The sequence below is a fragment of the Podarcis gaigeae genome (genome assembly GCF_964106915.1).
Source record: "Podarcis gaigeae genome assembly, chromosome: 16".
In the NCBI taxonomy this organism is placed as follows: Eukaryota; Metazoa; Chordata; class Lepidosauria; order Squamata; family Lacertidae; genus Podarcis; species Podarcis gaigeae.
Window position 1 is genome coordinate 14,027,333 of NC_139693.1, and position 27,567 is coordinate 14,054,899.

At 48.2% G+C, this 27,567-nt stretch overlaps 1 protein-coding gene across 4 annotated transcripts; it reads left to right on the forward strand.

Annotated features, from left to right (window-relative positions):
- Positions 1–27,037, forward strand: GAL3ST3 (galactose-3-O-sulfotransferase 3). Of its 4 annotated transcripts, none has more exons than XM_083716327.1 (3): positions 1–358; positions 23,729–23,960; positions 25,008–27,037. In XM_083716327.1, the coding sequence occupies exons 2-3, from the start codon at positions 23,875–23,877 to the stop codon at positions 26,161–26,163; spliced, it is 1,242 nt and encodes a 413-aa protein (XP_083572453.1). In that variant the 5' UTR covers positions 1–358; positions 23,729–23,874; the 3' UTR covers positions 26,164–27,037. The 4 variants fall into 4 exon arrangements, with proteins under 4 accessions (XP_083572453.1, XP_083572452.1, XP_083572451.1 ...); XM_083716326.1 differs by lacking the exon at positions 1–358 and adding an exon at positions 21,719–21,862; XM_083716325.1 differs by lacking the exon at positions 1–358 and adding an exon at positions 21,899–22,794.
- The last annotated feature ends 530 nt before the right edge of the window (positions 27,038–27,567 follow it).

The window sequence follows — 27,567 nt, forward strand, 5'->3', positions numbered from 1 at the left end:
GTGTGTATACTGTATAGAGCCGCATCGCCCGCACGCGCCCTCTGGCTGGTCTGCTGCCGCCGCCGCCGCGTCCTCCTCTCCCCGCGCCGCCGCCGCCGCCGCCGTCGGGGGAGCGAGCGCCCGTCCTCCGCCTCCCCAAGACGCATCATGGCGCTGCGCCGGGACGCCGCCGGCTCGTAGGCTGCGCGCAACGCGCCCTTTGCCCAGCTCCCAGGAAGGGCTGCTGCTACTGCTGCTGGCTTGGCCGCTGCTCCGGGCCGGGCGATGCGGCGCTGGGGGACGAGCCCCCCCGAGGCATTCCCCAAGGCGGAGCGCCGGAGCGGGAGCCGCAGCGACGCGGGCGCCGGGAGGGGGACAGGTGCGTCGGGAACGGGGGGTGTCCTCCAGTCGGGGGCTGGTGGAGAAGCTGGCTTTTCCGTGGGGAGGGGGGCACTATATCCGGCCCCCGCTGTCCCGGAACCCTTTTTTCTCCTCCAGCCAGCCATTGCATAGGGTCTTTTCTTGATGCAAGGATTTTCCTTTTTCCCTTCTCCTTACCCCTCCTCCTTTTTGGCGTTGTTCCTATTAGGGTGGGGGGGGGGTCGAGGGCATGGCGCTCTCCTCCTTTCTTTCTGCACGCATCCCAATGCGTTTCCATTGGCGTGGCTCAACGTGAGAACAGGGTGACCCGGGCAGAAAGCCAAGGTGGTGTGAGAATCTTTCCCTCCGAGGGGAAAGCTCCAGGGAGTTGTGTGGGGGGGGGGGGGAGAGAAGGGGACAGCAAGGAGGACCTCTCCTTCCTCTCTAGAAAAAATAGCCAAATACTTCAAATGCCATCTGGTCCTTTGGAGAGGAAGGTGACTTGCTCTCGAGTAAGCATGCTTGAGATGGGCGCTGTGGATTTCATTTGCTTGATTTGGTTTTTACATTTTAAAAAACAAAACTATTTTAGCCTGATTCCTTCCTAGCTGTAAAGCTGCTTGGAAGGGTAACAACGGCTGCAAAATAAGTTAGGAGCGAGAGATTTGTGAATCGAATTCCCTGGGATTGAGAGGCGGTTCGGGGGAGGGGACACATTTTTAGGATTCTGTTTCTCAACGCACAAACCTGCGCAGAGGCTTCCCTGTCGCCCCGGAGGCAGAGGTGAGTTGGTGGATTTGGGGTGGACCAGGAAGGATGGCGGAGGGGGAGACGCGGGGGGGGGGGAGAGAACCTGCTCTGTAGGGCCCGATCCACCCGAGGAACGAGCTTCCCGCACATGCCTCATTGAACTGGACGGGAGCTGCAGTGAGGCTGGTCGGGGGGGGGGGGCGGGATTCGGATGCATGGGCCCAAGTGAATTGGTGGTTTTTGTGTGTGCAAATGGTAACATCACTACCCTTAGCGTGGTGGGTGGAAAAGAACCCAAAACTGTGAACCCAGATAAGTCACTGCTGACTCCTGGGGAGGGAGGGAGGGAGGGAGGGAGTATTAGCTGACTACCCCCATTCCCAGTCTGTGCACCCGATACATCCTCACACCGGATACATCCTCTTAAATTTGCTGTAGGAGTCAGGACACTGAATGCCATTGCATTGACTTTTTCATTTAAAAGGGTGGGCGTTTCAGAGTTGGAGTTAATAACTCTTTGGCATAGAACGATCTGAGACATAAATTGCTTGTAGCTGCCAGAATGGAGGTGGCTGTACCACACTGGAAAAATCTGAGAAACCTCTGTGTCAAATCATGAGTATGCAGGGGCTTCTCAAGAGAAATCCAGCCTAGCAATGGGAGCGGGTGGGTGGGTGTGGGGGGGGAATCTAGGGGAGAAATTCAGCCTTAGAGATTCCCAGGCCTTTGGTTTCAATGTGTTACTCCTGTTAATACAAGGGATAAAGCCCTCTGTCCACCTGCTGTCCAGTTTTGAAGTGCCTCTCTGGTCTCAGCTGCATTTCCTGATGGATGAGAGATTTCCTCTTGCTGTGCTAGCTCTGACTTACTTCTTTCCTTTCGTATACTTGTCTATAAGTAACACTACAATTGTTCCATTTTGTTAATTGTTGGTGGTCGTTTTTTTAAAATTTATATATACCTATGAAGGGAACCAGTGGCCCTCCAGATTTAGCTGGACTCCCAGCCCCCATCACCTCTGACCATTCTATAGGAAACACAAAGCATCTCAAATCCTGTGAAAAGGTGGATTCAAGTGAAACATTAAGAAATGCTTTCTAAACTGCCTCTGTGTGTGTTTGTGTGTGTGTGCCCATGGGCACTATATCAATGAATACCAAGGTGTGTTAATACAGTCGCTGTTCTGGATATTCTGCCCAGTTCAGGTTGTGCAATTGAAGTGGATTTGGTGTTGTTAGTCCACCTCCCACCTCCCTTTTGCAGTAAGGAAGGTGATGGGAAAACACAATGGCCTGACTCAGTATATGGCAGCCTCTTAGGTTCCTAGTTTAATTAGCCCTTTGTGAAGAACAATGAGGACTGGAATCTTTAGTTTGCTTTTAGGAAAAGGAGCGTACATGATTTGCACGCTGGAGGCCCCAAATTCAATCCCTAGCATTGAGTTGGGCTGGGAGAGACTCCTGCCTGGAAACCTGGAGACCTACTTCCAGTTGGTGTAGAGACAGTACTGACCTAGATGGACCGAGCATCTGACTATCTAGGGCAGCTTCCTGTGCCCCTATCATCATATCAGAATAAGGCAGGAACTTCCTGTGCCTTCACATTCACAAGCTTTATCCTTTATCCCCCCCCCCCCCCCCCGCACACCCCAATTGCACCACATAATCCCACAGGCAAAAGGGACTTCATTTGGGTCAGTTGCTCCTCTTTGCCAGAGGCAGATTAATATTCCCCACAGCCGGATTAATATTTCTAGTGGCTGGATTATTATTTCAGGCTGACTGGGAAGTGCTTCCTCGTTGTGTGTGATGATGCCAAGTCTTTCGATGCTTAGGTGGTGCCCCTGCCACCTGAATTCTTCCAGGTTTCCCCAAGTGGCTTGTGTAGCTACTGATGGTTGGATTCTAACTTTACTATGTTGTGGGCAGGTTTGTCTGATGTGGCTTGGACTTGCCTGATACTGGGACATAGGAAGCTGCCTTCTGCAGAGTCAGACCAACCATCTATCTCAGTCTTGTCTACAAGACTGGCAGCAGCTCTCCAAAGTTTCAAGCAGCAGGGTGTCTTGAATCTGGGAGCTTTTGCATGCAGAGCCAGTGCTCTTTCATTGAGCTGCAAACTATCCCCTGCAGGCCACACCTGCACTTAGCCTGTTCTTTACTGGAATTTTAGGGTTTTTAACACCCTTCCCGCCTCCTCCATCTGCCTTGGGGAGTATAAATTGACATTGCAGATAAGCAGCCTGCCCAAGGCTTAATCTGATGCATGCCTTAGATGCAGCACCTGTTTCCAAAGGTGGGGATGTCTGGAGGAAGGGATCCTGGAAAGAGATTGGGTTGTGGTCAACTTAAGCCCTACTCAGAGAGCAGACTCTTTGAAATCAGTGAACTGCAGTCAGTTGTGGCCATTCAGTGCAATGGTTGGGGCTGATGGGAGCTGTGGTCTAAAATTTCCAGTTGACAAAGACTGTCCAGTTGTGTCAAGCCCAGATGCAGCCTGTGGTAGGTTCTGGAATGGCCAGACGAATGATAAGATTTATGTCCTTTGGGGGACGGGGCATGGAGGCAGAATTTAATGCCTTCAACAAGGCTTATCTGGCTAGTAATCCAATTAGCAACATTGGCCTTCAGATCACCCTGTTTACTGTTGAAAGCATGCCTTCACAGCATTCTTAGTTTTTGATTTGTGTTTCAACCTAGGAAGGTACAAAGTATCTTCTACGCGCTGTGTGTGTCCATGATCTGCCAGCTTTGTCTTCTCCGACCAGGGATTATACTTTTCTTTAGGACAGGCAGTGGTACAGACTTGAAACCATACAGGACAGGTGTCTCTTGTTTTTGCTGTGGCCCTGTATCCTTTAACAACCGCAGAGCAGGCAATAATTCAATGGGTGCTGCCACATCTTGCTGGCATGGGCATAAAACAGATGAAAGCTATACCTATGAGTTTCTGCCTGTCACACAGATGTGAAATTCATGGGGATCTTGACAGGAAGAAACGGTTGGCAACCCTACTTTCTTGTGGGTTTTACTGGTATGCTTCAGCTGAGGGACTCAAGTTTGGATTCGTAGGAACATAGGAGAGAAGTTGTCTGCTTCCAGCAGCTCTTTGGGATCTCAGATAGAGGTCTTTCCCATCATTTGCTACCTGATCCCCTTAACTGGAGATGTTGCAGATTGAACCTGGTGCCTTCTTGGTACAGCACACGTCCTCTAGTCTGAAGGAGCTCTTGCGCTGAATTCAGCTTAGTTGTACTCAGAGCAGCACTATTGAAAATAATGGACCTAATTTAATAATGCTCATTGATTCCAATGTGTCTACTCTGAGCAGGATTAACATTGGATACAACCTGCGGGTTTTTTCATGCAAGATTCTCAGGGCTCCTCCAGACTCTGTATTTTGCAGGGGGGATCAGGTGTGTAGTAGAAATTTAGGTTTGCCCTAGTTCAACAAATCCACTTCAAGAAAAAATGAGCAGACTTTTTGCAGTTAGGAAAAGCGCAGGATGAACAATAGCTTAATAGGAAGGCATATAAACACCCCGCAAGCAATTTAGAATTCATTCAGGATGGATATTTATTGTCATTTAACCTCTCTGCAAAGAAATTCGTGCAAATGCTCTAAAAAGGTTTAACACTGGGCACTCCCAAGTGAGTATTTGTTGAGCATTCATCCTGATTTGTTTGCAGAGAGGTTAGATGACATTGCATCAAAGCAAATATTAACCCACATTTTTTGGTGTGTGTGTTCTGTCACTTTCCTTATCACGAAAAGCCTGATTTTTTGGGGGAAGTGGGTTTGTTGTGCAGGACCTCCTAGGTAGCTATAATTATGCAACCTGAATTTTCTGGTATGTGGTTGAATCTGAACATGGCAATAGTCTATCATATCTCCTCTCAGTCTCCTCTTTGCCAGGCTAAACATACCCAATTCCTCCAACTGTTCTTTATAAGGCTTAGTTTCCAGACCCTTGATCATCTTGCTCGCCCTCCTCTGCACACATCCAGCTTGTCAACATCCTTCTTAAATTGTGGTGCCTAGAAGTAGACGCAGTATTCCAGCTGTGGTTTGACCAAGTCAGAACAGAGCAAGACTATTACCCCCCTTGACTGGGACACTATATTTCTTTTGATGCAGCCTAGGATAGCATTAGCTGTTTTTGCTGCTGCATCACACTGTTGACTCATGTTAATCATGTGACCTACTAAGACCCCCAGATCCTTTCCACATGTACTACTGGCAAGCCAGGTGTCCCCATCTTATGTTTGTGCATCTGGTTATTCCTGCCTAAGTGTAAAACCTTACATTTGTCCCTATTGAAATGTTTTGGCCCAGTTCTCCAATCTGTTAAGGTCATCTTGAATCCCAATTCTGTCTTCAGTGGCATTGGCTACCCCTCTCCATTTGGTGTCTTTTGCAAATTTGATTAGTGTTCCTTCAATACCTTCCTCAAAGGTCATTTACAAAGATGTGGAACAAAAACAGGCTCAGGACGGAATCCTTTGGCACTCTAGTTGTCCCTTCTTCCCAGGATAGCGAGGAACTATTAGTGAGCATTTTTTGGGCTTGGTCAGTCAACCAGCTACAAATCCACCTAACAGTTACCTCATGCAACCCACATTTTACTAGCTTCTCTGCAAGAATATAACGGGGGACTTTGTCAAAAGCCTTACTGAAATCAAGATGCACTATGTCCACAGCATTCCCCTGATCGACCAAGCTTGTAACTCTATGAAAAGACGAAATGAGATTTGTCTGGCATGACTTGTTTTTGAGAAACCCATCCTGGGTCTTAGTAATCACAGCATCCTTTTCTAAGCGCTCACAGATCGACTGTTGAATTATCTGTTCTAGGACCTCTCCTGGTATCAATGTCAAGCTCACCAGTTGGTAGTTACCTAGGTCTTCTTCTCCCCCCTTTTTGAAGATGGGAAGAACATTTGCCCGCCTACAGTCTGCAGGGACCTCACCTGTTCTCCAAGAATTCTCAAAGATTAGAGACAGAGGCTCTGAGATTACACCCTCAAGCTCCTTTGGTACCCTGGGGTGCAGCTCATCAGGCCCTGGAGATTTGAATTCATTTAAAGTTCCCTTGCCACTTATTTTCCCATCTTGTGTTGCAGTTTCCTCTTTGCATTATTTATTCTATTATCTCCAGGCTGGGGATTGCTTTCCTTTTGGGTGAAGACAGAGGCATAGTAGGTGTTGAGCAGTTCCGCATTCTCTCTGTCACCCAATAGCATTTCTCCATGCAAGGGACTTGCTTGTTCTTCTTGCTTCGAACATAGCCGAAGAAACCTTTATTATCATTTTTAACCTCTCTGGCAAGCCAGAGCTTATTCTGAGTTGTGGCTCGCCTGACCTTCTTCCTGCAACGGTTGGCTACTCATGTATACTCTTCCTTCGTAATTTTTCCTTCCTTTCATTCCATTCCATGGCTGAGATATAAATAACACCCTTGGCAGTGGAGTCAGGCATTAGTGTGTTTGAGGTGGGTGTACATTACATTGTTAGTTAAATGATTAAGGCACCAACCTCAAGAAGGCCCCGTGCTGTGCCCCAACCTGATTACTTTCCTGGGGGTGTCTTTTAAGAGTTGAGCACTTTTTATTTTTTGCAGTTTACAGTGGTACCTCGGGTTAAGTACTTAATTCATTCCAGAGGTCTGTTCTTAACCTGAAGCACCACTTTAGCTAATGGGGCCTCCTGCTGCCGCCACGCCGGTGAAGCACGATTTCTGTTCTTATCCTGAAGCAAAGTTCTTAACCTGAAGCACTATTTCTGGGTTAGCAGAGTCTGTAACCTGAAGCGTATGTAACCCGAGGTACCACTGTATTTTCATCCCTGCTATCAAACTTTTTTCTTTCTTTCTTTTTTTTAAAGACAACCGATTCCTTCAACTTAATGGATGTTCTGCAGGAGTCCAGCACCTTTAATTAGCACTTCAAAATGCCAGAAACACAATGACAGGTATATTTAAAGGCCTAGTCAGGAAGTCATCTTCAGATTTTGGGTTGAGCTGGAGCCAACAGCACTGCCGCTGACTCCTTTGCATGCAAAATACCTCTTTGGTCCCCTCCCCTCTTCCTAGCCTGCGAATTTTGGCAGAGCTCTCCCTGGCTATGGACCTCCTCAGTTGTTTAACCCTTCTCTCTTTTGGGTCTCTGACTGTGCTTGGAGGTGGGGAGGGGAGCGATCAAGCATTATTATTTTCTTTTAGAAATAATAATTGTTGTCTTTTGGGGAGAAGGGCAAAACAAAGGAAGCCACAGCGGAACCAACGGAAGCAAAACATAAAGGGAACAAAGGACCAAACTGTGGCAGGTTGTGGTGTTGCACTTTCCAAAGAACGTAGGCAAATTGGAGCCGGTTCAGAGGAGGGCAGTGAATGTGGAGATGGGCATGGAAAGGCCGTCCCTTGAGGAGGTGTGAAGGAGCCGGGTGTGTTCAGCATGCTGAACGGAAGGCAGAGACGGGGACAAGATAGCCCTCCTCAGATACCCAAAGGGCTGCCCCATCAATGATGACAAAGGCATGTTCCTCGATGTAGGTCCAAAGGGTAGGTCTGCATCTTGTGTTCCAGGAGAAATGTCCATCGCCAGTGGAACCGATGGCCTAGAAAGCTAGGAGGGCAGGTGGGTTCCTCTTCTCCGGAGGTCTTCAAACCATTCTAGCTTTGGGTCACCTACTATTAGCAGGGGAACAGGATGGATCAGGGGCAGTGTTCGAAATTAGCCAAGCGCATTTTGCACCTGGCTTTCGGCCACTCGCAACCAAGTGATGATGCCTGGGCACCAGGATGGCATCTGACGTCTCTGCCACCTGGGGATTATTGGATCTAGACCGTTTTCATACACTAGTACCCCATCCTGTAGTATTCTATCAGTTATATTTTATCTGCAAAATCAGAATGAATTTCGGGAGCCCAAATGCCTTTTCTGTGCAGTCAGAGCAGGAGCAGGAGCCGTTAAGAAAAAGAGGTCGGAAGAAGCCAATATATATGTTGACTGTCCTTGGATCAAGGGACTTTTCTTCTTTAAGTTCTCAGAACTCTTAACCTAGCTGAAGGTTGTCCTCAGAACTAGCCAGTTGTTTAAATGAGAATCAATCACAGTCAGTCCATCATTTGAAAAATAAGGCTTTAGAGCCCCCTTGCCCCAGAATGGCAACTAGACATTCTGTTTTTGTGTTCAAGTTCAAGTTCAAGTAGTTTATTACAGTCATAGACCAGCATAAGCAAAACATCTAAATAAATAGCATAACAGTATGAATCTAATAATTATTAAATAAATAGGAGCAAGAACCAAACGTAGATTTAAACATATACATAGAATACTTAATTAAGCATAGATAATGAGTGAGTAAAAATTTAGAAGAAAAATTAAAAGATCAGTTAACACAGCTATATGGGGTGGGCTTCAGAAGTGTGGATCTAACAATATGGGCCTTCAGTTTAGGATTGAATTGTAGCATAGACCATTCTTTGTTGAGTATCTATCATGGCAGCGCAAAATACGGCGACTGAATATGTGACTTCTGGGCTCTCGTCCTGCAGTAATAGGGAGATGTTGTGTTGTTCTGGACGCCCAGGAAACTTATATAAGATGGGTTGGATAAACTGAGTTGGTTTTTGTGATTGCAACCTTGATTTAAGGAGTCATTTGGGAACTATCTTAGATATCAGAGTTTTGAACACTGATCAGGGGTCTGTTTCTGTTTGAGCGGCCCATTACGTTGAGCGGCCATCGCCACCCTGTTGCCCCTCCAGAGTTTTAGTCCAAAGCAGCTGGAGGGCACCAAGTTGGCATTGCCTTGAGTGTCATAATGTCTTGGGGGCCGCATGCTGGTGGTGGGAAGGGCCAGATCCAAAAGTGAACAGGGAGACCTGTTCCTTCACTCTCTGGTTCCTTTATATCGGTTGCTGGGCATCGCAAGTGGGGAGGAAAGGTCTCTTGCATTTGGGACCTGCCTTGAGGCATCTTGTTGGCCACTGTGAGAAGACTGTGATGGGCCATTGGCCTGATCCAGTAGCTGCGCTCTGCTTAATCTTCTCAGGTTCTCTCCATGGCCTTCTTTGGACAGTTCTCTCCCTCTTGCCCTTCCTATGTCAGCCTGGCCAATGCTCAGGTGTTAAATTGTGGGTGAACATATCAGACGACACAGCGATTCTTCAAACAGCTCTTGTTTATTCACAGGCCAGAACAGAACTGAACCGAAGGGTTCAGCCAACCTGCTTATATAGAGCTCCACTAGAAAGCAACAGTAACCATTTTCTGTAACTATCCAATCACTGAACGTCACTTTCAATCCCTTATTTGCATATGTGGACCTGAGTGAAAACTATCTACAGTATCCCCCTGCTAGCCCAGGGTGAGAATTTCAGTACATAACACCAGGGATGATGGGAGTTGTACTGTGGCAACATCTGGGTGGCCACAGGTTTCCCCTATCATAATATGACAAAGTTGCAATGGGGGATGGGGGGTGGCTTTCTGAAAGCTAGTTCTCTCCTCCCCTCAGGACAAGGATGGACCTCAATGAGCCCTAAGGTGGCATTTGAGATGGAGGGGAGCCCAACTCAGCTGAGCCAGAGGTTTCCTCGCCACCGATGGAAAACATAGCAAGATTTCACATCTTCCGCTGAGTTTAGCCCCAGCTGGCCTGACATTTGCTATGGGAGAACGGATTGAGAGGGGTGGAGTGAGAATGAAGGACAAACCTGCAGGGGTGCAGGATGGCACATGTGTTTGGGGTAGGGAGAGAGTGAGAGCTGTACCTGACTGCAGCCCTCTGGGATCCTACTTTTTTATGGTGTTCCCTGAAGCAGACGCAACAGCCATACAAAGCCTGGATGAACCTAAAGAGATAGTATTATTATGTGCCCCAGAGAGTGGCTCTGGAATCTGTCCCACCCCCCACCACCCCAGTGCTTCAGTCTAAGTTCTGGTTAAAGGAGTGCCCCTGACCATGCCAAGAGTGCTTTTCCGCCTTCTTGCTGGAGAAAGGGCTCCCAAGGCACCCTGAGCTCTGAAACCTTTCCTTTCCCCGCTACGAGAAGGTCAGATCTTCATTGCCGCCCTCTTAATTGTGGCTTGCGGGGATCCATGCATGTTCTTTGAATGAAGTAAGCAAAAAACAGTCGCTATAGAATGAAGGCAATTATGCCTCCCTGTGGCCAGCAGTTGGGGATGATGTCTCACCCATGCTGGAAACAATAAGAATGTTGCATCATTCATATATATATATATATATATATATTCATTTCCTGTGAGAAGCGGTTCAAGGGGGCAAAGCGGGTTCTAAAGATAGATAATTCATTCTTGTTCCCAAGAGCTGGGAGCATGCAGAAGAAGGAAAGGGTACAGCAAAATCTCAGTGCTCTGTCGACATCCCAAATCCTCTCTGTTCCCAGGGGGCTGGAGAGGGGAATTGTCTTCGTTTTGGAAAATTGCAACGCTACAGACTCAAAATCACGTAGGATAGGTCCTGTTTCCTTGGCAGGGGTCAGCATTGTTTCAACAGCAACTGGACAGGTTGCAGCATTTTGCTGGCAGGAAGAAGATCTGACAGGCAAAGCTGTACCTGTGGGATTTCTGCCTGCCCTACATTTTATATTTTTAAGGGGAGGGAGAGCTCAAAGCAATTTACAGCCGACATTGAAACATCAAATGAAACAATCCAGAATGAAACATGACTGAAGAAAGTCCAATATGAAGTCAACATTCAAAGCAACATAATTAACAGGAAGCTAAAATATTGTCTTAAAGGTTTCAAAAGAAAGCGTTGTAATGGAGGTCAGCTACAGAATGCACATTTATCGCAGCAAAGTTAACGGGGGGGGGGGGAGCTCTTAAACCTTTGAAGAGAAAACAAATATAACATGCACATTTAAAACAGCATGATTAGCAAGAGAATAAAACATTATCGTAAGCATAGAACATATCTGCTGCTGTTGCTGCCAGTCCTGCCAATGGTAGTTCATGGTAGCTGGTGGCTGTGGAAGCCCAGACTCAGTGACCTGGCTCTCTGACCTCTTCAGCAGCCTCCGTTTCTGTAGCTCCGTCACGGCAGGGAGCAAGTCCTCCAGGACTCACCGCCAAGTGAAAGAAGTATGGAATATTGAACAGCTCTTCCTCAGAATCTCCTTTCTTGTAACTTGAAGCCATTGGTTCAAGTCCTACACTCCAGAGCTGGAGGAAACAAGCTTGCTCCCTCTTCCATGTGACAGCCCTTGAGATATTTGAAGAAGGCTATCATATCAAATCTCAGAGCCTAGGACTTGTTGATCAGAAGGTTGGCAGTTCAAATCCCTGCGACGGGGTGAGCTCCTGTTGCTCGGTCCCTGCTCCTGCCAACCTAGCAGTTTGAAAGCATGTCAAAGTTGCAAGTAGATAAGTAGGCACCGCTCCAGCAGGAAGGTAAACGGCGTTTCCGTGCGCTGCTCTGCTTCGCCAGAAGCGGCTTAGTCATGCTGGCCACATGACCTGAAAGCTGTATGCCGGCTCCCTCAGCCAATAAAGCGAGATGAGCACTGCAATCCCAGAGCTGGTCATGACTGGACCTAATGGTCAGGGTCCCTATCATATCTCCTCTTGGTCTCCTCCCTTCCAGGCGTACAGCAAACCTTGGTTGCAGCTCATGGTTTGTCTGGAGCAGAAAACAAAACCACCACCCCATGAGCCTGGGTTAGGGAAACCTGCTTAGCCAAATCATCGAACCCATCATAGTTGGACTTAGGGTGCAAACCCTGCTGTATTTTGATGCTGTGTTTTGGGGGCCCTCCGGATTGGGGTTTGTCGTCTTTGGAGGGTGTCATCTGCAACATGTTACTGATGAAGTAATAGTGCATGGGTAGGCAAAGTAAGGCCTGGGAGCAGGATCCGGCCCAATCGCCTTCTAAATCTGGCCTGCAAATGGTCCGGGAATCTGCGTGTTTTTACATGAGTAGAATGTGTCCTTTTTAAAATGTATCTCTGGGTTATTTGTGGGGCATAGGAATTCATTCATTCCCCCCCCCCAAAAAAAATATAGTCCGGCCCCCCACAAGGTCTGAGGGACAGTGGACTGACCCCCTGCTAAAAACGTTTGCTGACCCCTGGAATAGTGCATCATTGGTGGATTTCTAACTGGACCACCCACACAGAATTCCTTTTTTTGTTTTTGGAATAATATTTATTAAAATTTCAAAGAAATTACAAAAATAGAAAAAAGAAAAGAAAAAATAAGAAAAAAGGACAAAAAATACAAAATACAGAAAAGTAAAAACAGTTAAAAACAAATCAGTCTTTCCATCTCTTATCTTTCATTTACTTATTTCCCTGACCTCCTCTCACTCCCTTTTTTGTATTCTAGTTCAGTAGTTGTTTCAGCAAATCCTTACCCTTTTTGCTTTTATCTTAATATTTTATCTTAATACACCCACACGCAATTCCACTGTGTTAGTGGTTCTGTGATGCTTAAAAAAGTAAAGGACCCCTGACAGTTAAGTCCAGTCGTGAACGACTTTGGGGTTGCGGCGCTCATCTCGCTTTACTGGCTGAGGGAGTCGACGTTTGTCCGCACACAGTTTTTCCGCGTCATGTGGCCAGCATGACTGAGCTGCTTCTAGCGAAACTAGAGCAGCACACGGAAACACCATTTACCTTCCCGCTGGAGCGGTACCTATTTATCTACTTGCACTTTGACGTGCTTTCGAACTGCTAGGTGGGCAGGAGCAGGGACCGAGCAACAGGAGCTCACCCTGTCCCGGGGATTCAAACCACCGACCTTCTGATCGGCAAGCCCAAGAAGCTCAGTGGTTTAGACCACAGCGCCACCCGCGTCCGTCCCTCTGTGATGATTACTCAAGGCTATTACACCATTGCCTCCTGGAGGGGCCCCCCTTGCCCTATAGTGCAAAAAGAGGGACAAAGAAATAAACAGGAACATCTATACAGTGGTACCTCAGGTTAAGAACTTAATTCGTTCCGGAGGTCCGTTCTTAACCTGAAACTGTTCTTCACCTGAGGTACCATTTTAGCTAATGGGGCCTCCCACTGCCACCGTGCCGCCGCACCATGATTTCTGTTCTCATCCTGAAGCAAAGTTCTTAACCCGAGGTACTATTTTTGGGTTAGCGGAGTCTGTAACCTGAAGTGTCTGTAACCTGAGGTACCACTGTAATATAAAATGTTACAGGATTTCAGCAGGAAGCAATTGGACATGCATGAACCAACTGGAAATCAAGCAAGTATGTTTACTCCAAACTTTGGCACGTGCAAAACTGAAAGTGCCCTGATACCATCATGAGCACAAATGCTCATAAATGCACAATTAAAAGGACGTCTTTTAAGGATGTATTTTGTTGCTTGGTCATGTCACTTAAAATGTGGAGTTATTAATATTAAATTTTCAGTAGTATTCTTTGGTTTTGAATGAGTAATGTGCATAGCAGTTGTCATAACGATTCCCTTTCTGTTAGAATATATGCAAACTGGTTAGAGATTTCCCTGTAGGCAAATGTCTGATCCCTACAGGGGGAGATGGTGGGACCTTTCATGTAGCTCTTCTAAGTCAGATATCTGGGTTCCACAAGGCCTTAGGAGGAGAATGAGGGTCCGGTAAGTTTTTGGCAAGGATATGGGCCTGGGGGCCAGGACACCTGGGTCTTTTTGAGGTCGTGGGAGAAAAATGAGTTCTGACAAGTTTCTTAAAGTAGTGGGGTAGGATATGTGTCTCATTTTGCAATCCACCTCCGGCAGGTGGTGACGGACTCCACTATCTGGAAGGGAGGAGTGGAGTAATAGCTATTAACTGAGGTTCAGGAGCATTTCTGTAGTTCAGGAGCGGGGGAACCTGTAGCTCTACAAACTTGGCTGGACTCCGTCTCCCATCAGCCCGTCAGCACAGCCTATAATCAGGGTTCCCCAGTCCTGCTGTAGCCTTTATGTTCCAGTGTAGAAGGGGAGTGGTATGCAGTGGTTAGAGGCGATCTATGGGCATCGGGCCCTCCCAATTTGCTGTCACCTTCCTCCAGCCTCTCTGAGAGGCCCGGGGCGGCGACTGTGAACGGGCTCTTGCAGCGCATTCTAAAACCAGGTCACCTTTGCTGGAACCTTGTCCTGTGTAATCATTGGCAGTAATCTGAGCCCAGGTAACCTGGCACGGAGGAGCCGGTGGACGGCAGGTAATGGATACTTCTTGGGACTAGGCAGGTAGCCAGTCCTCCTTCTTTCCACCTGAATGGGCAAGTCCAGCTGCCGCCTAAAAGGCAGACTAGCTGGATGGTTGCAGCAGTGGCTATTAATAATGCTAGCAATAATGATTTTTTCAAACTTGCTAGCTGCTTTTTAAAAGCCCGTGCTTTATTTGGGACTCACAAGGACACCGCATCCCCATTTTCCAGGAGCTGAGGCTGAGAGAGGGTGGGTGACTTGCACAAAGCCCCTGGCAGAGGTAGGATTTGAACCCGGGCCTCGCAAGTCTTTCGGACCCACTGTAGATAATAAGTGGTCTCAAAGAAACGAGCCTGGCTGAGATGGAGAATGTACTCCCAAGTAGCTGTGCCTGGGGACTGCATCCAAAGATTCGAAAAACAAAAATTCTAAGCTCCTTCTACCTGGGTGCTCTGAAATGTGGCAACCAGCATTCAGGAATTTGAAATATTTCTTCCTCCAGTCCAGTCTCTCTTCTCTCCCCCTCCCCACAAGGCCTTTCCTGCCTCTTAATTCTGATGTGCAAATTAACCAGCTTTCATCTTTGCTGCTGCCTCCCTGCCTTTTTTCCTCGAGGATTGTGTTTGAATTTCTAGGTTTCTCTCCTGGAAATTCAGGATAGCAAATTGGCAAAACCCTAAGCCCCCTCCAGACAACCCTTTTTTATTGTGCATTCACAACTGTTTGTGCTTAGGGTGGTATTGGGATGGTTATAAGCAACCCCCCCCCCTTTTGATACTGTTTGCATCTGTGCAAAAGGTTCAGGGTGGCTTCGTTTGCGATTGGTGCATATCTCATTACCTCCTGCTGAAAACTTGCAGTTTTTTGCACCGCAAATATTCTGGAGCATCGTTGACTTTTTGGTTCTGCTTTGCACTGTTGTAGTGCAAGAGCGGCCCTTCAGACAGCAATAATATAGTGACAATGGGCTTACATTGCAGAACGACTCTCAAAGCTGAATGCTGTGTGGACGGTCCGGTCTAAATCTGCCACTGTTGTTGTTGTTTAGTTGTTTAGTCGTGTCCGACTCTTCGTGACGCCGTGGACCAGAGCACGCCAGGCACTCCTGTCTTCCACTGCCTCCCGCAGTTTGGTCAAACTCACGCTGGTAGCTTCAAGAACACTGTCCAACCATCTCCTCCTCTGTCGTCCCCTTCTCCTTGTGCCCTCCATCTTTCCCAACATCAGGGTCTTTCCCAGGGAGTCTTCTCTTCTCATGAGGTGGCCAAAGTACTGGAGCCTCAGCTTCACAATCTGTCCTTCCAGTGAGCACTCAGGGCTGATTTCCTTCAGAATGGATAGGTTTGATCTTTTTGCAGTCCATGGGACTCTTAAGAGTCTCCTCCAGCACCATAATCCAAAAGCATCAATTCTTCAGCCATCAGCCTTCTTTATGGTCCAGCTGTCACTTCCATACATCACTACTGTACTGGGAAAACCATAGCTTTAACTATATGAACCTTTGTCTGCAAGGTGATGTCTCTGCTTTTTAAGATGCTGTCTAGGTTTGTCATTGCTATTATTCCACCAGCAACACATTGTGGGAAATGCCTGCAAGAAACCACCAGTCTGGGATGGCCCTTAGAATTGGGATGAGGAGAGGAGGAAAGGTTGGCTCAGAGAGGAAAGGGATGTGGGTGCATTTTGCAAACTAGTTTTTGCGTGCCCCTGCTCTGATCGCCCAACTCCCCCTCCCTGGCCCTCCGGCGCTCTCTCTAGCTGCGCATGGATTTATCGAGGGACAGGGAGCTGTCAAGTTTCCACCTCACCCCTGAGGCTCGTGCTCATCGATCGGGTGAAGTCTGTGGCCTAGATTCCAGTGAAGGGCAGAGAGGTTTAGTGGCTGGTGCACTGGGAGCCAGGCCCTGCGTCTCTCGGCTCTGAAAGGGCGAGTGGGTAGTGGGTTCGAGGAGATGGGGGCAGGTTCCACATTTTTAATTGTCAAGTTTTCCATTCAGTCCTTAGTTCTGGATTTTCAGGCGGTGGAAATGGAAGTTGGTTAGGGTGGAAAACAACAGGAGGAGCCTCCTCTCTCTCTCTCTCTCTCTCTCTCTCTCTCTCTCTCTCTCTCTCTCTGCTGACAACTTTGATTGAGAAAGGAAGTCAATTCGGTTCACCCACCTTTCGATCAACCTCTCTCATGGAGGCATTGGTGGCCGTTGAAATAGGCCGTCTGCCCTGCAGGAGGAGGACCTCTCAGAGGAGTCTGCCCTTGTTAGCTATCCTGCTTTCTGGGCTCCGAGTTCAAGGTGATGGGTGTGATCTAAATTTTCTCTTTGCAGCCATGGGTCTGCCCCTGCCAGCCTCTGAGCTCTCTGCTGTTTCACGTGTAGCCTGTTGCAATCTCCGAGACCCATGGAGAAACCATCACTTTTTATTTATTGTTGACAGCCTTGTTTTTGGGGGTACCCTTCCCTAGTAAATCACAGTCCTTCTGGAGCTCTAAACTAGAAAATGCTTTGAAAAAGCAGCACTTTAAAAGCAATCCAGAATGCAGTGCACATGAACTGAAAGCTGCTTGAAATGAAAAGATTGTAGAATCATAGAACTCTAGAGTTGGAAGGGACCCCAAAGGGCATCCAGTCCAACCCCTGCAATGCAGGAATCCAGCTTCCAAGGACAGAGAGTCTACCACCTCCCAAGGGAGTCTGTTCCACTGTCAAACAGTTCTTACTGTCAGAAAGTTCTTCCTGATGTTTAGTCAGATTCTCCCTTCTTGTAACTTGAATCCATTGGTTCAAGGCCTTCCCTCAGAACAAGAGAAAACAAGCTTGCTCCATCTTCCATGTGACAGCCCTTGAGATATTGGAAGATGGCTGTCGTATCTCCTCTCAGTCTCCTCTTTTCCAGCTGTAGAAGCAAACCTTGGTTGCAGCTTATGGTTTGTCTGAAGCAGAAAGTAAAACCACCATCCCCCCATGAGCCTGGGTTAGGGAAACATGCTAAGCCAAATCATTGAACCCATCATAGTTGGACTTAGGGGAATGTGCGACCCCTGCTGTATTTTGATGCTGTGTTTTGGGGGGCAGGAGAAGACAAGTGGGAACTTGCCCACTTTCCCTGCATGGAGGTTCTGAGCAACGAGCTCTTCTTCAGAAATAAACGCAGCAGAGAAGAACTGAGGGTAAAAGCAGGTCCAGCGACAATGGTGGAAGACCAGAATGAAATGGCCTTGGGTGAGGAGCAACCAGAAGGGAAGAGGTATGGTTGGAGGAGAGCCTCCAGTGTTGTCAAAACCACACACATTTAAACTTGGGGAGTAAAAGCCCAAAGGAATGCCCACACCTAAGATGGGTTTTTTGCACTGCTGTTCTGGATCTTTGAGCCTTCCACATTAGCAGAAAAGATGGACAAATGCAAGGCACAGAGCAATGGTTGTGAAAGGAAGATGGTGTCATCTGAATGTCCCATTTGGGTTGGCAGGAACACCAGGGCTGGTCCTACAATGATGCAGCTGCCTCAGGCATCAGACACTGAGTATGAGGAGCCAGAGTTGTCAGTGCCCCATGGCCTGCCCTGTACCCCCTTTGCCAGCCTGCTGCTCTCAAGTGCAGGGAAAGATGTTGGAGTAAGATTCCACTGCCATTCCAGTTGGCTCCTGTATGTGCCCTGGGGGAGGGAGCCATCTTGTCCTTTGCCTCAGGCAGCAAAATGTCTTGAGCTGGCCCTGAGGAACACAGTGTGAGGGGCACTATAAAACACTGAAAACACACTGTCACACACCCGCCAACATTTTATGGTTCATTTGTGCTGGTTTGCCGTTGACTTCAGCTCCTACGTCTAACTTCAACGGAATAATTTTCTTATGCCTATTTTTATATCCACATTGACTTCTTTTTTTGTCCCTGATCTGCCCTTGCAGCGGATGCCAGAATCAGTGACTTTTGCTGCCTCTCTCCAGTATTTCGTTTACTTTTTTCAGACTTTAATTCTCCACAGTGCCTGCTTGTACAAAATGGATTCTCTTTTTTAAACAGTTGTGGCAAACCTTTCCTCATGCTGGGCGTTCTGCCCACCAGTACCTTTTAAATCCTCCTCCTCACGGTCTCTTTGCCAGAAATAGTTTTCCAGCAAGGCCCATTATAAACTTTTCATCGTTAATTGTTATTGCTTAAGTTTATTGGTTTTGTCGTTCTTATTTCATTAATATATGAAGATGATTTGCAAACACACCACAAAAACCAGCTACAATGGTTTTAAAAAACAGTACAAAAATAAAACTGAAAATAGGTTTGAGAACACACTTCCGTCCAGCTGGAAATGCTTGCTGAAACTAAAATGTCTTCAGTTGCTTCCAGAAAGGACAGGAGGCAGGCACCTGTCAGACCTCGACGGAAATGTTGTTCCACAGAACAGGGGCAACCATGGTGAAAGCCCTGCTCCAGGCTTCTGGTATTTTAGAGCTTCAATGAGAAACTCTTATGCAGACTGCAGTGACCTACTAGGCATATAAGGATTAAGGCAGTCTCTCCCGTGACCTGGTCCTGAGCTGTCAAGGGCCTTACAGGTTAGCACAGGCTTCCTCAACCTCGACCCTCCAGGTGTTTTTGGCCTACAACTCCCATGATCCCTAGCTAGCAGGACCAGTGGTCAGGGATGATGGGAATTGTAGTCTCCAAACATCTGGAGGGCCAAGTTTGAGGAAGCCTGGGTTAGTACCAGAACTTTGAATTTAGCCCAGCAGCCGATTGTCAGCCAGTGCAGATGAGGTACTATATCCTGGCAGTAGTTTCTCCAACAATTAACCCAGCTGTCTCATTCTGCGCTAGCTGCAGTCTCTGGATCAACCTCAAGGGCCGCCTCACACAGAGCACATTGCAGTAGTCCAGCCTTGAGGTTACCAATGCATGGACAACTCTGGTTAAGCGATTCAGGACTGGCCATAGCTGTCTTGTTAATAGCAGCCTGCCTGCCTGTGAGTTGCCCCATGCCTGCCACCCTCGTGCACTTCTCTGCACAACTTCCATTTGAGCTTGGGGTATCTCATGTGCTCTTGCAGTTCCTTCTCTTGGGTCAGGTCTTCCTCCTGCAGTAATTTCTCCTTTGAACTGGATTTCATTTTCATTGTGTCATGAAACCAACACCTTTAGCTAGAGTGGCAGGGGTATAATTATTATTATTATTATTATTATTATTATTATTATTATTATTAGAGTACGTGAAACTCAATTCTAAAAATGGGATGGCCATTATCATTTGGAGTGATTACACAAGGCAGTTCTTTTTGGTAGCTTTTGACCCCGGTAAATTTTTTAGCCGTTATGTCCTTTTGTAATGAATAGCTTCCCTTGCCCTTGATCTTGGAAAAGCTGTATATAGCCCGCATGACTAGTAGCCGCAGATAGCCTTATTCTCCATGAATGAGCCTAATTCTCTTTCCAAGTCATCTGTCTCTCCATCTAATGAGAGCCAGTTCTGTAGTTTAACTACGTGCTCTGTGAAGACCGACCTCTTTTTGTCTGTCCTGAATTGTCATTCAGCCTCATTGGGTGTCAGCGAGTTCATCGTGATTTTAAACAAGCCACACAGCTTGTCGTTGTCGTCGTCTTTTTCTCATTTCTATTTAAATCTCCCTTCCAAAGGAGTCCAGGGCAGCAAACACATAATTAAAAGAGCATCATTAAAGAAACATTCTAAAAACAGTTTCAAACAACCTCCATTATCTCAGCCAGTGACTTCAGAGTTGCCAGGAACAGTATCTTCCAACCATCGAATGCCTGAGTGAACAGGAATGCTTTTAAGTTCCTCCTGAAAGTCAATAAGGACGGACACAACCACACAGCATTTACAGCAGAAGCTGCCTTATACTGAACCAGACCTATTTTCCCCCTATCTAGCTCAGCAGTGCCTACACTGACTGGCAGAAGCTCTCCATGTTTCAGACAGGGGTCTTTCCAAGCCCACACCTGGAGATGCCACTGGAACAGAATCATAGAATTGTAGTTGGCAGGGACCACAAGGGTCATCTAGTCCAACCCTCTTGCAATGCAGGAATCTTTTGCCCAGTGTGGGCTTGAACCCACAACCCCGAGATTAAGAGTCTTATGCTGTACTAGCTGAGCTATCCAATGACCTTGAGGCCTTCTGCATGCAGGACAGGTGTTCTTCACCAGGTCCAGCATTACTGTGGAAATGTCCATATTATTTCTCCTGGGCAAGCCCTGCTGCAAAAAATTATTTCTAACCCCTGCAGATAAGTTTGCCACTTGCACCCTTTTCTGCAACCACCCAGCAACAACAAAAAGCAGTTTGCACATGCTTAAAGTTACTAATGAAGAATCTCGGCAAAACACCTCCCATTTCTCGTAGGAAATAAGTAGAAATCTAAGGCGTATTTTATTTCTAAATTCTCTGCCTTCTAAATGATGGCAGAGAGAACATTGCAAACTTTCACGAGGGCTGGAAGTATGTCCCCTCCCTCCCTCCCTTCCTTCCTTCCTTCCTTCCTTCCTTCTAAAAAGAAGTCTTAAGATTTTGCATATGTCAACAGAACAGACTACAAAATTCAATTCCATGTTGAGCCAGCGAGGGGGGACACCGAGAGCTCTGTGCATTTTGAAAATCAGGCTTGAGCCTCTGTAGAACGACTTGCCACCTGCTGTAGTGGCTCTCCTTCCAAATGTGTGCTGGAGAGGGAGGCTGTTTGTGGCTATTCTGTGCTGAAGGGACTGCACTCTGCGCATGATCAGGAGCACTGGGAGCCCTCAGGATCTGCCTTCATACTGAGCCTCTCTAGGTGCTGGCATGCATTATTTCAATGGCGTAATGTACGGAAGGCTTACGTTTTTAAACGTGTTGTAAGGAGCTCGAAGACCTTTGGGTAACAAGCAACTAACAAATCAGACTCATAGGGTTGGAAGGGATCTCCAAAGGTGTTCTAGCCTAACCCCCTGCAGTGCAGGAATACAGATAAGTCTAATAGATAAGTAAATAAACAATTCCTTCATGCTACAGGCCAGCCTTTGGTAACCTGGAGCCCTACAGCTGTTTTGGACTACATCAGCCATTGTGGTCTGAAATACCTGAAGGACTCTAGCCTTTATTCAGCTGCGAGGTGGCTTCTCTGCCAAGGTCTGTAAGCCAGAGGGTGGCATTGAGGCTGCTTCTGTTTGCTGTGCTTGGCGATTCCAGGCCCAGGTCCCAGGAGCAGTTGTGTTGCCCTCTTTCCACAGGACATGGCGAGGAGCTGCTGGAGTCCGTCCAGAAAAGAGCTGCGAGACGGGTGGGGAGGGGAGAGGAATGATCCCAGTCCTGGGACACTTAATCTCCTGTTGTGCGAAGAAAGGTGAACTTGGTGGCTTTCTCTGGTTTCCTTGGTGCTGGTGGGGGTGAGATTGCTGGATGCTCCTTCATTCAGCTGTGGACAGTATGTGTATGTGTGTGTGTGTGTGTGAGAGAGAGAGAGAGAGAGAGAGAGAGAGAGAGAGAGAGAGAGAGAGGGTAAGGGATAGCTCAGGGGGCCAGGAACCAGCCGGGAGCAGGAAATAAAGTGAAATTGAGAGGACAGCTGCTTTGCTTTGGGTGGGAAGGGAAAGGGGTTTGCTTTGCATGAACATCTTTTTTGGAGCTGCTGAACGCAGGTAAGTCGAAGGATCAGCTGGTGGCAAGTTCCTTGTTCCTCTCTCTGCCCCCTCCCCTCCTAGGATTGTGCTAGCAGGTTATTTCTCAGTAAAGAGGTTTGGGGGCTCAACTCTGCCTGTATGCCATGTTCTCTGACCTTGAAAGCCTTGTCCTCTATTTGTGATATTATTGGGGGGGGGAGAAGGGGCACTCAGGGCATCTTCAGATAACCATCTCTGAGATTGTTGCTTTGTTTTTAAGGGTTTGTTCAGGAGCTTAATCCCCCCCCCCCTTTAGTGCAGAAGGGACACGTGAAAGTGGGGAGGAATATAGTTCTGGAGGCTGGAGAAGAGGAATAACTCTGTAAGGGGGAGCACAATGTGGATTGGGGGGGAAATGAGGACGAGAGGCAAAATTAGGCTTTTGAGAAGAGAAGGCAGGACTTGGAGCGGGAAGAGTGTTTCGTGGCATTTTATTTTTTTTACTTCATTTGTAGATATTCAGCTACCGCATAATGTTCGGAACCAAATGTTGTATTGGATGCCAGAGTACATATTTCATACCCTCCAACATTTCTTCAATGAAAACAGGGATGTCCTATTCCATTATTTGTTTGTTTGTTAATTATTTTATACCTCACCCATCTGACTGGGTTGCCCCAGCCACTCTGGGTGGCTTCCAATGTATATAAAAACATAATGAAACATTAAACATTAAAAAAAATTCCCTATGCAGGGCTGCCTTCAGATGTCTTCTAAAAGCTGCATATTTACTTTTCTCCTTGGTTTGGAGGTCGGATAATTCCATACCCTCCAACATTTCTCTGATGAAAATAGGGACGTCCTAAGGAAAAGCAGGACATTCCAGGATCAAATCAGAAACTGGGACAGCATCTGTAAATCCAGGACTGTCCCTGGAAAATAGGGACACTTGGAGCACCTGATATTTACGGGTGGGTGAAGCATTTATTTTATTTACCATGTTTGTTCTCAGTGGGTGAGCCTGGCCCCCACACTCTGTAGACACATGACTCCCAGTGTTTCCCATGAAATTCTACTCAGAGGAGACCCATTGAAATGAATAAACCTACATTAGTCATCCTTCTGAACTTCAAAGAGATCTGAAGGCGGGCCTGTATAGGGAAATTTTGAATGATGTTTTCTGGTGTTTTTAAATTTTGCTGGAAGCCTCCCAGGAGTCATATGTGCAGCATAGTAGTAGTAGTAGTAGTAGTAGTAGTAGTAGTAGTAGTAATAATAATTTTATTGTTATTGCTACTGCTCCTGTTATTATTAGTATTATCTCTGTAAGTTTTTAATGAACTTTTCAATTTTTACAAATTCTTTTAAACAACCACCAGAACAAATCTCTCATATCCATTGACTTCCCATCCACCCTTCCATGGTGCTTATTCTTACCTTATATTACTTATATTTTACCTATTATATACATTAGTTATAAATGATTAAACTGCATTTCTCAACTGATGCTATACTTCCAATCCTGCATACGTTTTAACATAACCGTAATACTTTTTCAAATATTCAAATATTACACAAAACATTTCCGTTCTTCAAGAAACTTTTATTCATTCTGTTCTTTAATTCTCAGTTAGTCTAGCCATCTCAGCTTGTTCTTCTTCTTCTTCTTCTTCTTCTTCTTCTTCTTCTTCTTCTTCTTCTTTTCTTCTTCTTCTTCTTCCCATCAGTGGATCTGCTCTAAAGGGGATTAGCATTGGCTACAATGGCTACAACCTCTTGTACCTGCATATTATAGCAGTTCACCTGTGAAACCACAGTGCCTCTGTTTGAGTTGGATCTGCCACAACTCCTTTATACACACACAGAGAGAGGACTTGTTGCTGACTGCTGTGCTTCCCCTCGCAGGTATCCCCTTCTGCGCAAGGCCGGAGGCCGCTGCCTGCTACCTGCCCTGAGCCTCCATGCCGGGGTGGACTTGCCCCTGCACTGTGCCTGGATAAGGGCCCCCAGCATAGCCTGTGCCCTTTGCACTGCTGCACTCCAACCTTGAGATGATGTCGCGCAAGAAGGCCATCCTCCTCCTCCTGGCCTTCAGCACAGGCACTTTGCTCCTGCACCAAAGTGCCCACCTCGGCTGGTAGGCGTGGGAGACATTGAAACGGCGGGGGTTGGTGCCAGTTCTAGGTTGGGGGGCAGCCTTTGGGCAACACGCTCTTCCCCCTGTCCTCCCTGGGTATGCCCTAGGCCGCTGTTCTTCAGACATTGCTGGGCTACAACTCCCATCATCCCTGCCCATTGGCTAAGCTTGTGCTTCCCAAACTTGGATCTCTAGCTGTTTTTGGACTACAATTCCCACCACCCCTGACCACTGGTCTTGCTAGCTATGGATGATGGGAGTTGTAGTCCAGCAACATCTGGGGTTCTGAGTGCACCACCTCCTTGCTGCTGCTGCCGCCACCACCACTGCCCAATTGCATACCGCTCCCTCTGGGTCCAATCCAGACCTCCTCCCATAGAATGAGGGCAAAGTATGGAGAGTTTTCTTCTCCTCTTCTCTTACCTCTCACTCGTACGAACAGCAAGGAGGAAGGGGCCCAAGAGATTGGGAGTGGGGCCCCTATTAGAGCATGGGCATTTGCAGGTGCCCAGTGATGCTGACCCCCGGCACCATTCCAGACTAAGACTAACGAGAAAGAAAAGAAGGGAGTGGTGGGTGGGGGTGGGAATGGGCAGTGGGCACTTTTAAGATGGCCTATGATGTCTTACCGGTTGAGGCAAATGAGAAAATTTGGAGGCAGCTTGGGGAGGTTGGGTGGCAGTCTAGGAGATGGGCAAACAAGGACAGGAGGCGGAAAATGGCATGCTCCTCAGGATGTGAATCTGCCGCTCCACCCAACTGTCCCCAACCTGCCACCTGAGGCACCTGCTTCACCACGCCTCATAATTCGGCCAGCCCTGTGGATGAGATTTGGGTTGGGTAATGGACAGGAGAAAGGAGCAGAGCTTTAAAAAAGTGGTGGAGCGGAATTAAAATGAAGGGAGGGCTCAAAATAAGTGGGGGAAGAGGGTGGAGGGTCCATGAAGGCTTCGGTGTGAGACTAGGAAGCATCTCTGGGCTTGTTGTCATTTCTCTCGACCCCCCTGCCGCTAACCGGACCCCTTGCTTCTGCCCCCCACCGCCCAGGTTTCCAAAGTCGGCGCCCTTCAGCTGCGCGCCACCATCGCCCCCCCGCCCCAAGCACACTGCCGTGGCCTTCCTGAAGACCCACAAGACGGCCAGCACCACCGTGCAGAACCTGCTCTTCCGCTTTGCCGAGCGCCACAACCTGACGGTGGCGCTGCCTCACCACACCTGCGACCACCAGTTCTGCTACCCTCGCAACTTCTCGGCCCGCTTCGTGCACCCTTACACGCTGCCGCCGCGGCTCATCGCCAGCCACCTGCGCTTCAACCGCGAGGAGCTGCACCGCCTCATGCCCAATGACACCATCTACGTCACCATCCTGCGCGAGCCGGTGGCCATGTTTGAGTCTCTCTTCAGCTACTACAACCAGTACTGCCCGGCCTACAAGAGGGTGCCCAACGGCTCCATGGAGGCCTTCCTGGACGACCCTCGTCGCTACTACCGCCCCCACGAGAAATACGCCATGTATGCGCACAACACGCTGGTGTACGACCTGGGGGGTGACCCTGAGCACAGCCCCGAAGACCCCACCTACTTGCCGGAGTTCATCCGCCAAGTGGAGGGCATCTTCTCACTAGTGATGCTGGCCGAGTACTTCGACGAGTCCCTGGTCCTCCTGCGCCGCCTTCTGGCCTGGGACCTGGAGGACATCCTCTACGTCAAGCTGAACATGCGCAGCCCCGAGTCCAAGCTCAACATCACCTCGGCCCGCGTGGCGGCCCAGATCCACGCCTGGAATGCCCTCGACGCCCGCCTCTACGACCACTTCAATGCCACCTTCTGGCGGAAGCTGAGGCGCGTGGGCCAGGACTGCGTCCAGAAGGAGGTGCGCGCCCTCCGCCAGGCCTGCGAACACCTGGCACGCCGCTGCTTCGGGGGCCAGCCCCAGCTGCGCCCGGCCATGCAGATCAAGAACAAGGAGCTGCGGCCCTGGCAGCCCAGCGCCAAGGTGGGCATCGTGGGCTACGACCTGCCGGGCTCGGGCGCCCCCTTGGACGAACAGTGCCTCAAGCTAGCCATGCCCGAGGTGCAGTACTCCCGCTACCTGCTGCGGAAGCAGAGCCTGAGGAACCGGAGGAGGGCGACCCTCCACCGGCCGCTGCCGCCTCGGGGGCTCCTGAGGCCACCCCGGCACCCTGTCCCCAAGGCGGCATGAGCTCCCCACCACCGCGGCAGCTGGAAAGGCCCAGGAGGCGGAGGCCCGGTTGGCAAGAGCCCCAGAGAGAAGCTTCCCACCGTCACCCTGGCAACACCTCAGCGTCCTGTGATGGGCCCTTGCAATACTAGATTAGGCCTAGGCCTCAACCTTCTTCAGAGCCAGGGTGGAGGGGGGCTGTTGATGGCTGGTCCGATTTGGCAATGACTCCCCCTCAGTTTCTCTTTTCTGGGACTTAGGGCTGTGCTTAGTCCTATTAAAACTCAGGGCCTTGGGATCTGGGTGAGCGGGACTTTCCTCCAGGCGCCCTGAGGCCATGTGTGCAAGCCAAGTGGATTCCCGTCGCTCGGCAACCAGCCCAATTTTTGTTTCTTAAACCCAACTGGGTGCTCCGTTCTGGCCTCATTTCTCCCTTGCTCCAGAGGAAATGCTACAACTGGACCTTGGGGGAAGCTGAGCACATCCAGGCCCCGTCCCTTGCTGTTAGAAAGCAGTGAGGGTGGTCTCCCTCCCCGCTCCTGACAACCATTTTCTTCATCCTTCCCACTATGAACATCCGAGTGCTGAATTCGACCACTTCCGGTTCTGCTCCCCCAAATCCATAGTGCATGCCTGCACCCCACTTTCACATCCATCCATGTGGAGCTCCAACCTGACATCATCTCCCTCCCCTGCCCAAAATTAATTTTATACCTTTATCAGTCTCTCTCTACGCCCCACCCCCTTCGTGGGACTTGCCAGGATTCATCTCCAGAAACTTTATTTTATTTTATTTTTAATGTCCTAGACCTTGTGACATTGTAATACAGAAGACCTCGCTGTGTTTTTCTTGAAGGAGGAGCTGGAGGCCAATAAAACAAACAAACAAACAAAACCTCTTTTTGCTGTTCGAATTAAGTGTGTGTGTTTAGAGATACTGTATTTTTTTTTAATAGAGTGGGTGGGTTCCTCACTTAGGGGATATCAGAGAATTCCCAGGGAAAGAGGAGTTGAAATTGCTAATGCCTGTTTCATCGTCCCAAAGTCTGGAATGGAAATCAATCCAATTAATATGATTGGTATTGGTTGTTGTTGCTTTCAGTTTACAAATGATACGTAACCGATTCCTTCCCCCTGCCTCAAAACTGCATTGCATTTCCTTTGCATTGAAATGAATGGGGTGAAATAACGTGACAACATAATTATGTAAAATTCTGCCACAGAGGACAGCAAGGTAAGTAACTGAGGGTTTTTTAAAAAATGTGTTTCATTAATTTTCACACAGCAAGTACAACAAATAACATGGTTTTCGTCAAGAGGTGAATACTAGAATGGAAACAAGCTGCATGTGATGAGCATATATCAAATGGAAATTGATGCCTCCTTAGGATGCTGGATAGCTCAGTTGGTAAGAGCACGGGACTC

Coding starts and splice junctions, on each gene's coding strand:
- GAL3ST3 (XM_083716327.1), top strand. CDS start 23,875: ATGATGTCGCGCAAGAAGGCCATCCTCCTCCTCCTGGCCTTCAGCACA. Junction 23,961..25,007: donor CAAAGTGCCCACCTCGGCTG/GTAGGCGTGGGA, acceptor CCCACCGCCCAG/GTTTCCAAAGTCGGCGCCCT.